Source organism: Pleuronectes platessa, chromosome 8, assembly GCF_947347685.1.
Source record: "Pleuronectes platessa chromosome 8, fPlePla1.1, whole genome shotgun sequence".
NCBI classification, from domain to species: Eukaryota; Metazoa; Chordata; class Actinopteri; order Pleuronectiformes; family Pleuronectidae; genus Pleuronectes; species Pleuronectes platessa.
This window is the reverse complement of record NC_070633.1, coordinates 10349221-10367470: the sequence shown is the minus strand read 5'-3', so window position 1 is coordinate 10367470 and position 18250 is coordinate 10349221. Positions and strand designations below refer to the sequence as shown.

Sequence of the window (18250 nt, the reverse complement as noted above, 5' to 3'; positions counted from 1 at the left end):
TTGTTTGTAAGCAGCTTTATGTAAAAATAGCAGGCAGGTTATCACCAGACTTTGTTGATACAGGAATCTTTGGTCACTTTATTTAAATATTGTGAGGGGGTGTTTTTAGTTTATTTGTTGAATATTTTTGTGACTTGCAGATATCTAAAAAATGTCAGGCATCTGTAGAGCGCTAATATCTATTAACGGGTGATATTTGATGTGAATCGGGATGATGATTCAGATTTAGTGAATCCCCAAAAATATTTGGGTGTGATCTTTATTCAGTTACGGCACAGAGAGAAATATTATTTTCATCTATATCAAATAATTTATATTTTCCTTGTGTTTAATGTGAGCTGTAGATTTCTGTGTACATAGTTTATGTATCTGATCTCACTAATAAATAAAGTAGCCAATCAGCCGTGGCAGAGGTATGCACGCTCAGAGTGCCCTTCTGTTTAGAGATGAACTGGACAGAAGGTAAAAGCAAAAGCAAACTAATGAACGCCACATGTCTGTTCAGCTGCTGAATGAGTCAATCATTAAAGCATTCAAATTTATTTCAACACAAAGATTTGTTGATTCCTTGTTTAAAAAAACTTAGTTGTGAAGAAAACTTTGTCTCTCCCTCCTGGCAGAAAGAGTTATTACACAAACACTGTTGACGCACACTTATGATGTATGCATAATAGGTAAACCTGCCCCTCTGGGTGCTCTCTTCAGCTTTCATTGTTTAGTAATAGTAAATAATAGCTATAGTTTAGCAGAAGTATGATCAATATTGTATTTGTAAGATGATTTCGCTCTCTGTGCAATCAAATATCCAATATTCCCATAATGTACAATAGTTTCATCATTTAAAGACAGCATTATCAGTGTAGTAAAATAAAGATCTATGTCTTCATACGCTTGTTGTGACCATGTGTCACAACTGACACACTGGCGGAGGATGTAGAAGACATCAACCATGATATGGTTATTGTACGGCAGTGTCAAATACTTGTTTGTCTATGTGTATTTATTACATTATTACTGATTGATAAACAATAGATTTTTTTGTTTTCTTAAATATGACTCACGTACATGATGATATTTTAAAGCCCCAGTAACGAAATTCTTTGAAGCTTCCAAAGATTTTCCACCATAGGTTCCAACACACTGCTCGATACTGATCCTCTTTGACTCCATTGCAACCAGATTTAAAACTCCAGTTTGCAAAATACATCGATTTTACCTGGAGTGGATAGATTTAAACAGTACTGAGAGAATGCATCTGGCATTAAAGTAACTGTCGTTCATTTACATGTAGAGGTCCCACACTTCATGTATCCAATTGTTTATTAATTCTATTATTTAATTTCAGAAACACAGAGACATTCAATTATGTTAAATGAAAAAAGGGCTCAAAAACTTCTAACTGGTAGCGTACATTTAATTCACAGCCATTACGCCTAATCAACAAGACGTATGCTCTTTGGGTTCCTCGGGTGTGTTGGGGTTAATTTGCAAAGCATTTATTACTTTATTATCATGTCATGTCTTTATTCACATGATGCCCACTATGACATATGCATAATATTATAATGCCATTATTGCTGACACTTCAAGTGCAAGATTATTTCTTCCTTAAATGAAGTGATAGTGTGTTTCCATTGTTGTGGATGACAGGGGAGGAGACATAAGAGTTAATTAACTATAATTAGAAAGAGCTACAGTCATTGAACAAGCCGGCGTTATAGTTCAATACTTCGCTCCGTAATTACCCCCTTTCCTATCCTTTCCTTTCTCTCCTTCCTTCCTTCCCTTTCCTACTCTCCTTTCCTCTTCCCTCTTCTTCCTTCTGTCTACCCATGCATAGGAGCTTCTCCCGTTGAAAGAGGAGAGCCGAGGAGCCATCTGCTGGCTCACTGTGGTAATGTGAATTCGATACTTTAACTACATAAATGTGTATGAATAAACTGTGTTCTGCAGCAAAGAGAGTCTTTATGTGTCTTGGCTCCTCCATGATTGTTGACTTAGACCTAGGATGGTGATGTTCGGCGCTGGGGGGTTTCTTATCGTTTTTGTCATGTCATTGAATCTTTCATTGATTTCTCTTATATTGGTTGTAGATAGTCATTGCAACATTCACCATTGTGATTCCTAACCATTCTGGTGATCCTGGCCTTTCCACCTACAGGCCAATGATGGTATAGGATAATAAAAATAAATAAATGTTTTGATCAAACTTTTTTCAATTCCCACAATCAGGATAACCTGCTTAGAATAGCTAAATCGTATTTGTATCAGTGGATGTTGAAGATCCCAAAGCCAAGAAAAGTGGTTTGATGAGGAAGCGATTTAGTTACAATATAGTGAAGTGAGGAAGAAAACAGAGGATCTCAAAAAAACAAAACAAATGAGGAAAATAGTTTATATTTTCAAACAACGTATTCTACTTTTGTGAGCAACTTTGAATTTTAGTGAGATGCACACGCCAATGAATATACACCACATTATATAATCATACAAACAGTTACCATTAATAATTATGTTAAAGACCAAAGCTGCGATATACCAGAGGCAGAATGATACTCAGAGCATCACCTACAAGTCGTAACTTGTCACGTGTGTGTGTGTCTGTGTTTGTGTGTGTGTCTGTGTTTGTGTTTAATCCACCCTCCCCAGCACCACTCCCCTCTCCACAGCCGTAGATGTGGCTGATATGTGTGATTGAGCGTCCACTTGCTTGTTTCCACACTCCGCCCATTCAGACCAATGAAAGGGGAGCGTGATCTAATATTGTAGCAGTTATGATACAATCACAAGCCTGTGTTTCTCCTTTGGACAACGCTGAGGCAAAGAAGGGCTGAACGGAAGGGTGATCTGCTGAATGCATTGGAAATTTGTCAACAGACTGGTTTTAGTGTTTGCATGTCGGGTGGGATCGAGAGGCAGAAAAGAGAAAGTAGAAGGATTTGAATGAGGGAGTGAAAAATGATTGGGGTGAAGGAGGCAGGTGGCCGGCCCGCTGTACACCAACCAATCCCACAAACAGCTGTTCATTTCTCAAAGCCCCCTTTGTACCCCCCCCCCCCCCCCCCACCCCTATATGCATCAATTCTTTCCCTATACCCCCCTATATACCCACATCCCCTCTCCTGCTCCACCCCCACCCCTCTAGCCAAACCCTACCCTTTCTGTCTCACGTCCATCCAGCCTCTCATCCCCTCCCACCTCACTCTGCTCCGGCAACAGCCCACTCTGATCGTGTGCCAAAACCAGGACGGGGGGGACACAGCTGGCTCACCCATGCGTACCTTACCTTCCGCTCTGTGGAATCATCATTTGCAGCATCAATAAAAAGCAGCAGTTGGCAGAATTACTGAAGGATGCAGTTGAGCAGAAGAAATATTTATATTCTCAGAGTTTTGCTTTAAAAAAAAATTTAAAAGAGTCTCAGCATATTTTATAATGCTGGTTAATATGCAAGATATCACATCATGTTTACATCTATAAACCCGACTGCTGACCTCTTTTGTAATTGGTTATTTTTATGAAAAATAAAGCAAAGCAAGTTACAGAAAACAGCAACACCAAACCAGTGTCTCTGACCGCAGGCGGATTAACTTCCAAAGGGGTGATGCAGTAATGTTGACTGTGTGTTTCCAGTGGGTGTTTACATCCCACATGTGTGCCACCGAGTCCCAGTGCAGGACATAAAAAGGTCAGTCCGCTCTTCTCCTCCGGTCCAGATGGTGAGCTCACTTGCTGGCACGCAGCGCCCGGCCCACCAGCATGAAAACCAACCCAGAGACGAGCTCCAGGGGCACTCCAGCAACCGCCACCATGAACGACAGGCCGTAAAGCACAGAGACCTCGGCGTCTGGACAGGCCTCTCCCCTCTCCTGCAGGACGTAGCTTTTCACATCCACCACCTCCATCCACAGGACGTAGAGCAGCAGCATGAAGAGGAACAAGCAGGCTGTGGGGTATGGAGAGTGTCAGAGCCTGTCACTGCCGGGAGCAGCACCAGAGGAATGCAGCTCCCTTACTCATCTCTACTGTTGCCACAGCAGCTGCTGTCGTTATAGCGACCGTGCTGCAGAGTGACATCTGCTGCACTGCGTGTTAGGGTATGTATTTGCAGTGTGACGAGTGTAAACAGCCGACAGCAGCAATGACTGCAACATGATTTTGTGTCTTTTCATGCACCTACTCCCCTGATAGTGTATTTTCAAATCCACTCATGTGTATGCACAGTAGATTATGTTTTACCAGCAGCGATGAGGAAGGCTCCACCCAGCTTGTAGAGTCGGGGGCTGATGAAGGGGACACCACAGACCAGGAGGAAGCCTCCAGCCAGAGCTGAGACAAGCCCTAGGATTATCAGCACGGTCCAGAAACCCCGAAACACTGCGGGAAACACAGCCGAGGCCACCATCAGAGCGGTGCACCTATCTATCTGTGTGTATACTGGGCCTAGGCTAATACCCAGAAGGTCAAATCAATGATATTTTTTTAGAACTTGCACATGGAGGCTGTTTTACAGGCAGATAACACTATTTCTACACTTAAATGTTGCATGTTTAGGTCAATGAATGAATTCAATATTTTGTTTTTTTAACTCCAGAAATATAACTGGCAGAGTAAAGAGACAGCATTTAGATCTTAGTGTTGGGAAATTAAATATTAAGAAAATATTGAGCCAAACAAACAAACAAATACATGAATATTAATACTCCAATTAATACTCCAACAAAATTTGGCTGTGGGGAGACATTTAAGGACTTCACTATTTCAAATTTTACTTATATGAAATGATGTGATCTTAGCTTATCTTAGTAACTGTATAATGTAAATGGCCTTAATGTCAATTGTGTATGTGTGTATATGTGCAAGTTGCTGAAATACTGGCTTGTATCTATGTGATTGTGTTTGGGACTTTGCGACTTACCTGCTGTGGCATCATAACTGGGATGAGGCACCTGTCCAAGTGCCACAGGTAGAGGGAACAGGTAACCGTGGCTACACAACTTGGACTCTGGCTGGTTCGCTACAGTTAAAAAATAATGGTAATTTTAAAAGCTCAAAACCTAAAAAGGAAAACACATTGTGGTTCTCGCAATGACTTCATGCGGTTGAGTACAGCAAAAACTAAGATACGCCACAAAAGTGCAAAAGAAAATAACCCTATAACCTCTAATAAAGGCCGACATATTCGTATTACTCTCCTGCTGTATGTTTTCTGTCAAATATCCAAATTATAGCCATTTTTCCTCCCTGCACATGGAGCGTGTTGAGCAGACCACACCACTGAGCATGAGACATTCAACCACATTGGACAAGCTCCAGCAAAAACCTTGTTTGTTCTACATACTGAAGAGAGTGGCCACGACTGCATGTGCTGCAGGCTCCACCTGAAACACACAGCGCCAGAAGAAGCCCTCATGGTGGAGGGTGAGCAGCCTCTGAGGAACAGTGACTGGTTCCACGTCTGACTGGACCTAAGAGGGGGGAAGGAGATTGTAGACAAACACAGACAGACACTAGAAAAATAATTCAAGATGGATGAACTTTTATATGTTTCATCATCTGTCAGCACGTGTCTGTTAGCCGCTCTGCGTGAGTCTGTGCTTAAGCCGAGCTGTGGCTTTAAACGTGGTTCTGATTATGGCCTGCTGCTCCGTGAGGTTTTTCAAGGGGGAACTTATGAAACACGCATGAGTGAGACTCTCCGCTGGCTTGTCAAAAACATGATTGATGGCGCTGAATAACACACAGCAACTTTAATCATCCTCTTTTATTGAAAATGAAAGACTTTGTCGTTCACAGGGGATTTAGCTTTTATAAATATATCCCTTACTTTGCATTTTGTGAACTCTCTCACACATGTGGCACGGAAGAATAGAAAAATGTAAGAAACTTTAACGGGCAGCACAGGAAGATCAGGTGACTCGCCACGGGGGAGTCAGCCAATGAAAGCAGTTGTATTATCATGGCTCTAAAAGAGTGTGGTCACGTCTGAGAAAAATAACCCTGGTGATGTCATCTGGGTTATTTTAGCTTGGGAGAATTCAACCAAATATTCACTTAATAAACTAAGATAGTAACCACATTAGCATGTTAGCATTGTTATGGGGAGAATGGTAGCATGTTGATGTTAGCATTTAGCTCAAAGCATTGGGAAAAATCATAGACTGTATACAAAGAAAGACGACTTGACAGCTCCCAAAAGTGAAGCCAAAGTGTCTCTATCACCCTATAGGTCAAAAACCCCACCTCTTCCATGTTAGTGGACGGGTAAACTCTACATGTGAATATGCAGAAGCTGTAGGTGTGGGACAAGATTTCGGGGCCGGCCCAGAAGTCTTCTGGTTGCCGGTTCGAGTTTGACCAATCACATTTGAGCATAGTTTGGTTGACGGCAGGCAAACAGTGGTCCTGTGCCCAACCCCTAGCCCTTGTTTTTTAGGATCTTGCACCTTGAAACGTAGTCACAAGGAGAATACGAATTGTGACACGTCATCAGTAGTTGTCGATGTAAACAGACAAGACAGTTTTGCCGGGGGTTGTCATTGTAATGATATTGTTGAGATCTTAAACCAATGCTATTGATTGCAGTTACTAAAGCGACAAACCTATAATATCAAAATAACATCTATGCTAATGCAGGTGAATCAATCATATTTGAAATTGAAAAGCTTGGATGTTCTGCATTATTTCAGATATGAATCACACAAAGCATTCTGGGTACCTCTAGGTTTGAGGTGTGGGTCTGAAAAATCGCAGTTTTGAGGGGTCTAAAGCCCTACCCTTTGGCCCTACTCCTCCATCCCAACAGGAATTGGGACAACCTACCCTTAGACATGAACGTGCAAAACGAAGGCGAAAGGCTAAGAAGTAGAGCCAAGGGACAAAATGGGATTGGGCCTAAGATCCAGTGTTTTTTACTCTTACTACAATTCACTAAAGTCAGACTAAAAACCAGGATGTCTGAGTAACTGCTGCAGGTTCTAGTATGAAAGTGAAATACCAAATCACTTCAGAATTAATCATAAATATCTTACTGTGACATGCACCCCACTGTCTACACCAGATCAGGTTCCCTAGAGAGTTATTTTTGTGGTTATCACACTTGATGTGTCACAGTTAAAAATAATGTACTGCTGGGACTATTATTATATGAAAGTGATTAGCTGGAGATCACCTAACAGTTCTGAAAGCCAGCAGCAAGGTTTGCATTCAGTATGTGTATTTTTTTTGTAGAAGTGAACAATTACGCACACACATACTGGTTTCCATGGTCCATTTATCATCACCTGTGAGGACCACCCTTTCTAAAGGGTCTAGAGGTATGACAAAACAGGGCCACTAACCATAACTTTGTTAGTTTTTACACACCTTAAAATATCTAAATTGATGAGGTAGTTAGAGCTATTTTTTTAAAACTAACAAAGTTTAAACCAAAAAAGACCAAAAATAAACTTCAGTATTACATTGATAACAATTCAAAATGTATCTGGGCTCAGTTGTAGTAGATAATGTTGATATATAACCAATAAATGGTGGTAGGGATGAAAACCATCACTTTGCACAGAAAGAGGAAATTATTAGGAAAACATTTTCTTATAAGCTTCACATACTGTGTTATGTTAAAAAATAAATTGTTTATTCTAATCACCGACCTTGGCTCACCTTTCCTGACATCCATTTCTCAAATCTTTCAGGAAGAAAAAAATGTATATATAAAACTTTGGATCTGTTGGATCGATATATCCAGGTTCCAAATGGTGATGAAGATTATGTTTAGTTACTTTTGCAGTAGGAGTAACAGTTAGTTATTATCCACTCAGTATAAAATGGCGTACCCAAAAAAATATCTGATTTATAAAACCTTGCACATGCAATGTTCACTTTATAAATCACAGTCCAACTGGAAATGTTCGTATGTGAATCTGCCTCATATCCCCCCCAGCAATGAGAAGAGGAAGCAGAACTTTCTGACACTGACAGAAAGTTCCGCTACCTGACAGGTGATGGTGATGGTGAAGAACGATTTTATGGGACCGCAGTGATGTCCTTAATAACGAAAATACACTGATGCACTGCTGCTGATGACAATAATACAGTGAGTGAGAGTGAGGACGATAAAAAGAACGGAGAATGATATAAAAAAAGATGTCAAAGGTGGAGGCAAAAGTGAGTACAAATAATGTTGTTGAGAAGAACACAGCAGAATAATTCAGATAGGAGGAGGCACCTAGGTAGGGCAAGCCAGAGTCATGACATGATGTACGAATTCAGAAGCAGAAAGCATTGTGTTTTTGTTTACAGCACATCGAAGATGATGAGAAGAGAAAAGTAATTATGTTTAGTTTTGTGTTGACACCACAGCTAATAATATTTGGACAACAAAGAGTCAAAAGGTAGATTTTTTATTTGTATTCTCCCAGCTTCACATCTGTGGGGTGTTAGAAACGCTGCGAACTTGCCTACTCACTGGCCCTGAATCCTTTGGCTTATCTCCTGCTGTGTTCTCTCATTGGCTCATTCAGGCTGACAGGAGAAAATATACAAATTTGCTTAACTTGTGCTTCACTTTTGCTCCTCTGCATAAGTTACTATCTTCTTAGCTGGTATCTTCAGCAAATAATCTTCTTTTTCTCTGTTGATTACCATATCTAATGCTGAAAATGTCCACCCTGCTTAAATCCTTACTCATGAGGACCAGGAAGTCGGTGGTACCAAACCATATTTGGAAGATGAGCAATGCACACACACACACAAACACAGACTCACCTAAAAACATGCCATAAAGGCCAATGCTTAAAACTTCACAGGCACCTTCAGAGTAGAGTCTGTATTTATTTAAAAGGGTTATCCTTATGGGGACTGGATTTTTGGTCCCCACACCACAACCGGTACCCATGATGTGACTGACACACACACACACATCTTTGTCCTACCTCAGTCCCATTGACATCTTTCCCCCCTGTCTGGGTTGTTTGTGTGGGCCATGTATGTGGTCCACAGTTGTCACTGGCCACCAGCCAGTAGTCTGTACCAAAGGCCAGGAGGAAACACAGGGTCCCCACTGCCCCAAAAATCCCCCCAGTCAAGGCTGCGGCTCCCACCCTCATGACTCCGGCTAAAAATCTCCTCCTCTGTGCCCCTCACTCCTCAGCTTCCAGTCCTCAGGTCAGTGACTCGTCAAGACCCCTCACCGTTGTCCACTGTGCAGCCCTCTGCCCCAGCCCTGGTCCTAAAGAAAACTGTGTGGATCTCCAAGCCACTCCCTGCACGAGCTGTGGTGGGAAAAGAGACCACAGCAGCTGAGGAGGTCAAAGTGGGGGTGGGTGAGTGGATGGTGGGGGGGCTATTTTTAGGAGGCTGTCCTTGTCAAATTACCACTGGGTGTGTTGTGCATTCATAAAGAAAACAAGGAGAGGCAGGACTGATTTGTGTGTGTGTGTGTTACAGTGTGGACGGCCTGTATCAGCGTTTATGGCTGCAAGGTATTTCTAAGGTGGGTGCAACTCTTGGGGAGGCACTTTGAAATTAAATTAGACTGCAGATGCAAATGACCCTCAAACCAGAGCTGTTCTAGAGGTGAAACACGAAGCAGAGCAAAGCTTTGTCACTGGCAAACATTCAAAATGATGAAGCCCGAATGTGAAATATTTAACACTTGAAATTGCTAAAGATCCTTCATAAACCCAGTCTCCACACCCCACAAGTAGTAACTTGTAATTTTATGGAGCCAAAATATTGTAGCTGAACACACTGAAGTCATTGCTTTACATTAACCCCCGGCCTTTCTTTTCTTTATCCCAGTCTGTGCTCATTTCTTCTTGTTAGTGTATGCAGGTGGACCCAAAAATGCAGAAGCAAAGTTCAGTAGCAAAACAAAAGTGTCCTTTAATAAACACTTTTATGTGTCTAAAAACAAAACGACACTGGAAACAAGACAGCGGAAATCTGTGACAAACCATCATCGACGAATGGGAAGCACAGGGACTTGGGATAAGGGAGGCAGAGTTGAATAGAGGTGAAACACATGAGGAAAAGATGCAGACAATCACAGGGGAGGGAAACAGGACAAAGGCATGAAATTAAGTTACAGACATACAAGGAGCATACTTTCACAATAAAACAGGGTAACAGAACTGAAAATGAACACATATCCAAACACAAGGAAAAACCGGCAAAAGTAATTAAACCAAAAGAGGACATAATCAAATTAATCCAACCCTGGGCAGACAAAGACCCATCTCCACTCATGGAGGTCCTGTATAGTGGGCACACCCAGGAAGATGAAGATCAGTATTTCATACACACTGCATCCCATCTTCAGGAAGAACTGGAGTTAGCTGGTGTTGCTGCTCTCCGACACGTTTGCCTCCTCATACGGTCTCATGCTGACGGCAAAGGTCACCATGCTAAAGGAAGATCACTCAAAATCAAATTTTACAAGACAAAGCTTTGAGAAAACAAGATTTTAAGGTTCAAGTTAGTAAACTGCAGCCCTCACGTTATGATACCTGAGTAGTGAAGCATCTCTTTGATCAGGTACGTCATATATGAGAAGCGGAAAACAGAGAGTGCGGCGATAACATCGGCTCTAGGGGTGAATTTTCATGTCAGGGGTGCCACCAGGCCATAAAAGAGAGGCCTACACAATAAACAAAAAGAGACCATAATCAGTCCAACAAAAAATCCTCAATCTCAGAGTTTAGTCATGACTAATTCGGTCTTTTCATTCGGTCTGTGTGGGCCCATAAAACCAAAACGATTAACTGTCAAAAACTCAGGGGAGGCATCTTAGGCCAGGTTGTACATAATGTTTTTTTAAAGGCTAATATCAGCATGCTAAGACTTTCACAATGACAATTTTAAGCTAAATTTATATTTACAATCATGTTAACCATTTTACATTGAATTACATGACATATGACCACCTGTAACATCAACTCAAAAGTGGGCCTCTGGTATGAGAGGGAATTTGAGGCTTACGAGTTTGGCCATTGAGGCCAGCATGATCCAGGGCACGATCTCACACGGTGCTAGTCCACACTGATCATCACCAGGCCCCCGACATCGCTGCCATTGTAGCCCAGCAAGGTTGGCTGTTGTGGGGCTCAGGGAGCTCAGCAGGGGGGGTAAGGCCCAAACATCCCAACACACCCCAAATGGATAGCAGCAGAGGAAGAGCAGCCATCCTACAGCCATGCAGGGACAACTGGCGTGTTTTATGGTGAACATGGGGACTGGTATCAGAATAAGGCTTTTATTTAATAACTACACCAATTAAATGCCTCAGCATAGCTGCTCATGTGATTGTTATCCTACCTCCTGGCTCTGTCAATCGCCATGTCTCTAGCCATCTCTGATTCAGAGAATGAGGCTCGGTCCTCACAGGAAGACGTTGGATTCATCCCCGAAACCGTGGCTCATTCCGTCGAAGTCCAATACGATAACGATTCTGAAACCCAATGTCAGCGTAAGATTTCAGCTCCATCGAGCCTCAACCATGAGGAACTCTTCGACTACCTTCTGATTCAAGAAAACCCCACAGACGACGCATGCTGAAGCTCAAATGACGACAATCCAGTCAGCGCTCCTCAAAACCATAAAAGCAAAGCTCAAGCAAAGAAGCACTGTGGTCCCCCATCCTCTATTAAAACAGCAGAGAATATTCCCTCAAAATCCAATGTTGTTACCTCCGCCAAGGGGGTTATTTTTTTGTCCTTTTGTTACTTAGCAGGATTATGTTAAAACTACTCAACCAATTTTCACAAGAGAGCTGAACCAAGTAAGAGTCCTTAAATTGGTACAGATCTGGATCAGAGGACAGATCAAGAATTTTCTTTTTACTCTCTTTAAAACTTTTGAGTGAGGGTGTTTTTCAACTTTTTTGTTGATTTCTCAGAAAATAAATAGGTTCCAGGTGCCTCTGCAGCATTGGGCTCTATAGGGGTTTAGAGCTACCCATCAAGGTAAGACGGGAGATGTTGCTAACAGAATCAAGTAATAATAATAATAATAATAATAACTGTATGGCACTTATCTAAACAAGGGTACAAAGTGCATCACAAAAACCAATGGCTAAAAGATGAATGAAAACTAGTGTAACCATCACATTTGAGCTCTGTCAGACTGGTTAATATGAAAATAATAATCTTCACTTGTAAGTGTTCCCTTAATTTATTTTAGCAGTGTATATTAAAGGCAATAAAACATTGGGGCACAGTGACAGAATATAATATGGAGACAGAAAACACCACAACCCCTGCCAATTCTTTCAATCCAAACAAATATGTTAATCATTTATATCCACTTCATGATCAATAATTTACTGCTCCTGGTGTGTTGTGTCTTAGAATCAGTCAGTATATCAGGATTTGCTTGTGGGACCATCATTTTCAAGTGATATCGTTTTTGCTGCTGGAGTATACCTCTGCTGTGTAAATTATTCAATCCTAGTCTTAAACTCAAAAGGGATTATTGAGACAAGCAGTAGGCTGTGTAGTAGGAGGCCCACCAAGCCACATGGTGGAGCCAGAGGGGGCTTAATGTGTGAGCTGCCTGGAAAAGACAGCAGACATCTGCAGGTGGCACAACTATACTCCCTACTATACTATACTCATTTATTAGTTTCAGAAAAAAAATCAGCTTTGCAAATTTAAGAGCTGCTTATACTTCTAATGAATAGATGTCCACAGTACAACACTTTTGGTTTTCTTATTATATTATATTATTATTATATGTTATACAAGTATAACATTGCGGGTGCAGGGGTGTTTTGCCAGCAGATGGGGGATCTTAACAGTATGTTAGGCTAAAGTTAATCTGACTGGCTACTGGTTTGTATGGCAGTGCTATGAAAACCATGTGGCCCACTCAGCTGCTCAGATCACCTCAATGCCTTTTTAAACTAAACACAACACCTATTCTCATAGGCAGCAGAGTCAAAACTGAAACTACATACAATGCGGTTGTAATATAACTAAGATAAAAATAAATAAAGGAAATAACACAGTAGTACCAGAGTCACAAATCACATGCATGTTAAAAATGAATTCCTATAAAAATACGTTTTTAGCAGTGATTTTTAGGTAGTGAGGTGAGGAGCCTAATCTCGCCAGGCAGGGAGTTCAAGAGCCTCGGGGCCCTGACAGAGAAAGCACCAGGTCACCCTGAGTACTCAGCCTTGACCTAGGGACAGCCAACAGGGACAGGCTAGCTGATCTCAGGTTGCGAATAGGATTGTAGGGAGTCAAGAGCTGTAAAATGTAAGAAGGGGCCAGTTTAGCTTTGAAAGTTATTAAAAGAATCTGTAATATAATCCTGAATTTAACTGGCAACCAGTGAAGGGATGCATCAGCCTTTTGAACAAGCCGCAAACAAGCTACTAAGGTTTGACTAAGGCATGTATACAGGGCGTTGCAAAAGTCCAGACGGGAAAAGACAAAGGCATGTATTAGCTTTTCTAAGTCAGGGAGAGATTGACTGATTTAATCCGGATCTATTTCGTAGATTGATGTAGCAAAAATTTATGATTTCAGATTTTTTTAATTCAGTTGGGAATCGAACGTGACGCCTAGATTTTTTATATTGGTTGCCAGGGGGCCGAGAAATGGTAGGAGTTAGCCTGCTGATCGGAACCGAAGAGTATTATTTCTGTTTTGTTTGAATTTAACTGAAGAAAGTTAAGTGACGTTCAGGCAAAAGATACGCAAGCAGGAAGAGGCAACAAGGCGTGCAAAAGCCATCGCACAGGCCAAGCAAGGACAGTGGATGAGATGGGAGACAGTGAGCAAGGGAAATATCTCAGAAAGAGTTGTGGGAGATGTAGACATTCAGAGCAGGCTTAACCATCAAGGTTTCTATCTATGATGTCTTGCTGTCTCCCAAAAATCTCAGCCAGTGGTACAGAGATGACCTCACATGGTCTCTCTGCCTGACGCCAGTTACACTCAAACACATCTTGGTGGTCAACAAAACCAGCCTTACTCAAGGCCAATACACCTGGCGGTGGACCTTAGAAGTACTAGAAAGTCGGCGGATGAGATTCAATGCCCTTCCTCCTCCTTACCCTGCTGGGCTGCAACAGAATTTGTTTGGGAAGGTGAGGGTCATGCCAGACCGGCCACCTCAAGACCAGACACAGGGCAGCTCGGTGCACATGACTGGGAGTTAATTACTGGAAGCAGACATATGGTAGATACTCTGCTTTCCGGCTGAGATTGCTGCAACCAACCTCAGAACAGACCTTGTGCTATGGTCGGCCTCACTCTGGCTCGTTTACATCATCAAGCCTACTGTACCCTGGGAGGATGCAGTGGAGGAGGCCTACAAATATAAGAACCTGAGGTATGCAGAGCTCTCGGGTTAAGTGTAACTATAAGGCTGGAAAGTATATATATATATGAATGTGGGCAATTTGGACAAAGATCAAAATAAAAAAATCTGTATCTAGTGAATTTCAATGTTGTTTCACAAGGTGATTGTAATGCCTGGGCAGAGGTATGCACTCTACTGAGAGTCATCCTAGGTTATAATGGCCCTGATGTGTCCCGGTGGGGGAGCTGGGCTCGTTGTTTAGGTTAAATATCTCCAAAGAATTCATTCCTATTTATTTTTCTCTTGCTTTGTATTTAGTTTGTATAAAGCCTCAGAGACACCATTGTCTCTAGTATGATAATCACAGATTTACATCTTTTTGCACAGATGAGTGAATTGACTCAGGTTTCCGAAAAGCCAACGTGTGTGTCAGTGCACGTTAATAGTTCACCACTTCCCTCACTACGTGTGCTCTGAGGGGCCCAGATATGAGAAGTTGGGCCTCCCTCTTCACAAATCAACCTCAAGCAGGCAGATGCATCATAAATCTACAGGCCTCTGTCGGTTCATGTTGGACCTCACTGTGATCTGCAGGTGCATTTTAAAGAATTTGGCTCCTGACTGGCTGTGGCTCAGGAGATAGAATGAGTCGTCCACTAATCAGATGGTTTGTGGTTCAATCCCCAGCTCCCTTTTGCATTCCCAGGTGTCACTGAAACACCAATTTCCCGAGAGGGCTGGGATGAAAATGTGTGATAGAAAAGGTGCTGTGAACAGAAGCGCTGTATGAATGTGTGCGTGTGAAAGAGCGAATGCGACCTGTATCATAAGCTGTTAATAAGACTTGAAAAGCTATATATACAAAGTCCATTTTACATTTACACAGGCAATATCTCCATAATGTAAATATCAAAATATGAATATTGACCCGTGGTACCATCACGCTGGCTGTAGTTGATCCGTTTATATTTAAATAGAATGATCAGTTTGCATATTTAGAGGTTTGTCATGAAACAGGAAAGATTGAGAGATGTGATTGAGGAATTATGTTTTGTAAATTATTGTTTAAAGATATTTAAAAAACATTGGACTGTAATTTCAGATTATTATCGGGTTCCACTCCAACATTCACTAATTTTTGTATTTTTGGCAACATGCAATATGGCATTTACATTTGTGCTTTAGCTCATGTTCTATTATATACCTCCTGCCTAACTATGGTACTGGAAATGGAAATGATGAGCAAACTGAAATACTGCAAACAGCTGCTGTCGATCTCCATATTTAATGTTACAGCCTGGATGTGGCTCTGTGTTCCCTGGTTTGTGGATGTGTCAGAGCTCAGACAGCCTCTCATTAAGACCACTGATGATTTAATGTTTGTCTCATTGAGTTGGTTTACAGCAGAGGGGTTATTTTACAGACAGATACACGACAATGCGTACACAAGGACTCTCAAGGGTGCAGTATAACACTGGCTTTACACTTTGCTCTGTTATATTACCTGCCTTACACACACCCCATGTAAATGTCAGGAAAATACCTTCTCATGAACTACAGGTGAAGTTACTGTGGTGTAGTACAACAATTAACCAGCAGGTGGCACATGAAAGCAGGTCAAATCGAGGCATCATTTCTTATCAAGCAAGTAAACAAAGATGATGTAGATACAGAAAGAGAAAATAAAAATATATAATTCTTTACTGATCTGTGTCATTTTACAATCTGCTGATATCCGTAATTGTGAATAACAGAAGCAACATTAGAAAGAAAGAGCAATAGAGTCAATTACATTTAATTTTGCAGGATGTGTTCCTTCGTGTTTCATTTCGGATAAGTATTATCATTCTCTGAAATCCTCAGCACAGGGGAGCTGAAGTTGGACGAGCAGGGAACTAAGTTCTGGGTGCTCAGATAACTGATTTTCTTCTCGGCTCCTCCTCCTGGTCCTTCCTCCAGACTGACCTCCAGTGAGTCGGGCCCCTGTGGCAGCACTAGGCCACGCAGGAGGCTGTTCTCCATGTACGAGCTGCATCGAGCCAAGTTGTCAGTCATGTGCTGCATGTACACCTCCTCCAGCTGTTTCTCCAGCAGCCCGTTCAGAAGCGAGTTCGACATGGGCTCCAAGCCAGATCCAGGCAGACCCAGGCTCACATTCACACTGGACCCCATGACCATATATCCCTGGTCTGGTACAGGCTCCCTCTGCAGCTCCTGCTGGGCTGCCTGCTCTGCCTGATGTTGAACTTCAGAGACAGGGTTGTACAAACCATGCTGGGCGATGGTGGCTCTCAGCGGGTTGTGCGAGATGCGGCCTGAGTCGGCCACCTGTAGGTCTGGATACTGTTCCAACAGGCTACAGTCGTCTATGCAAACTGTGAAGTCCTGGTCCAGGGTGAGGGCAGGTGGACATCCAGGGATTGAGAGGCCTATGGGGCCTGGAGGCCCAACTCTCAGTCCCTGGGGTTGGGTGGAGTCTAACTCCTCCTGATTTGGATCTGGTTGCACAAAATAAACTAGTTGTTTTCACTTTCAGTTTGATTCTCATCTGAACTTTAAAACGCATGTTAATCAAATCATGAAAATCCTGCTTTCATCTACGAAACATTTCCAAAATCAAATTTGTTTTATCTCTCCTGGACTTAGAAAAACTAAAACATGCCTTTGTTTTCTCCCGCCCTGGATTACTGCAAAGCCCTGTGTGCATGCCTCAGCCAAACCGTAGTTACTCGTTTGCAGCTTGTTCAAAACATTGCTGCTCGTATTTTAACAAAAACAGGGGCTCAAATCAGGCCAATTCTCGCCTCCCATCACTGGTTACCGGTTAAATTCAAGATTCTTTTAAAAACTTTTAAAGCTCAACATTGGCTGGCCCCACATACATTTCGCAGCTCTTGACTCCCTATGATCCCGGTCGTAACCTCAGATCGGCCAGCCTGTCCCTGTTGGCTGTCCCTAGGTCACGCTGACTACACAAGGTGACCGGGCTTTCTCTGGAACTCAACAACACTCAGTCTCATAGAGTTCAAATGTGATGTTCCTGATCTTATCTTTATTATTATTATTATATATTTTGGTTTGGGCAACATTTTTGTCAATGTGGTATGAACACGTTACAAAGATAACCCAAAGGAAGGACATTTTAGCAAATGGGAAGTAGACAGTTAAAATTAGAACATGAAACCATAATGCTAAGTTAGACTTTTCACTATGTTTATATGCTAGAACAGTTAGGGAAGCTGTTTACCTGCTTCGGTTGAATACGACAGTGAATCTGTAGAGTCGGAGCTGGAGAGAATACAGCTAACCTGATCCGTACCATGTGTCTGTGTTTTGTCTCGTCTAGAGGCAGAGGCAATTTGCTTCTCCTCCCTGTAATGCTGCACTCTGAGAAAACCTTCGGCCAGCATGGCAGAGACGACTCTCCTCTTCTTCAATGTCTCTCCTTCTGCTTCTTTTGGTTGTCAGTCTGAAGTGCTCATAACAGTGTGACACAGCCTGTTTCACTTCTGCAACTGAGAAGGGGCCCCCTCCAGCCCAAATTCATACTTCCTTTATGTGCAACTGAACACACACATACACGGTGAGAAAAGTTCATACACTGAAAAAAGCACTCTACTATAACCATCTGCAACATTCTCCTGAGGAATATAAATGTTTCTCTGATGCTGCTGTGTGTGTGCTGCTCCTAGGCCTCAGCTCCACATCCTCAGCTCCGCCTCTGCAGTGGGTGGTGCCACTGTACACCTTGAGCCCCAATTTAGCCATTTTGTCTCAACACAGTTTTCTCCTGTTTGAGTGCTGCTAGAGAGTGTTCGTTTTTGTATTTTTCTTTTTGTTAGACAGAAGTGTGTTTGTTCTAGTTAGGGATGAGTTTTGTTTGTCATTTTGGTAAGGCTCTCTCTGAAGTCATTTTGCTTCCGTTGCTGGCAATATACAACCT

The 18250-nt window shown here is 42.2% G+C and overlaps 1 protein-coding gene across 2 annotated transcripts; it reads right to left on the bottom strand.

The window, feature by feature from the left end:
• Window positions 1-3157: 3157 nt before the first annotated feature.
• si:dkey-237j10.2 (uncharacterized protein LOC568721 homolog) lies at window positions 3158-17968 on the bottom strand. 2 transcript variants are annotated; one of them, XM_053429428.1, is made up of 9 exons: window positions 17555-17697; window positions 11314-11446; window positions 10978-11231; window positions 10496-10636; window positions 8931-10403; window positions 5342-5468; window positions 4919-5017; window positions 4240-4377; window positions 3158-3946 (listed from the first exon to the last, which is right to left on the bottom strand). In XM_053429428.1, the coding sequence occupies exons 5-9, from the start codon at window positions 9102-9104 to the stop codon at window positions 3726-3728; spliced, it is 759 nt and encodes a 252-aa protein (XP_053285403.1). In that variant the 5' UTR covers window positions 9105-10403; window positions 10496-10636; window positions 10978-11231; window positions 11314-11446; window positions 17555-17697; the 3' UTR covers window positions 3158-3725. The 2 variants fall into 2 exon arrangements, with proteins under 2 accessions (XP_053285403.1, XP_053285402.1); XM_053429427.1 differs by lacking the exons at window positions 3158-3946; window positions 4240-4377; window positions 4919-5017; ... (3 more) ...; window positions 10978-11231; window positions 11314-11446 and adding an exon at window positions 15664-16805 and having other exon boundaries at window positions 17555-17968.
• Window positions 17969-18250: the final 282 nt, after the last annotated feature.

Bases quoted from the DNA above. Each gene is read 5' to 3' on its own strand.
- si:dkey-237j10.2 (XM_053429427.1), bottom strand. From the start codon at position 17,717: ATGCTGGCCGAAGGTTTTCTCAGAGTGCAGCATTACAGGGAGGAGAAG. The intron at 16,806-17,554 runs GTAAACAGCTTC...TTGTGCAACCAG, and splicing joins GTCGTATTCAACCGAAGCAG to ATCCAAATCAGGAGGAGTTA.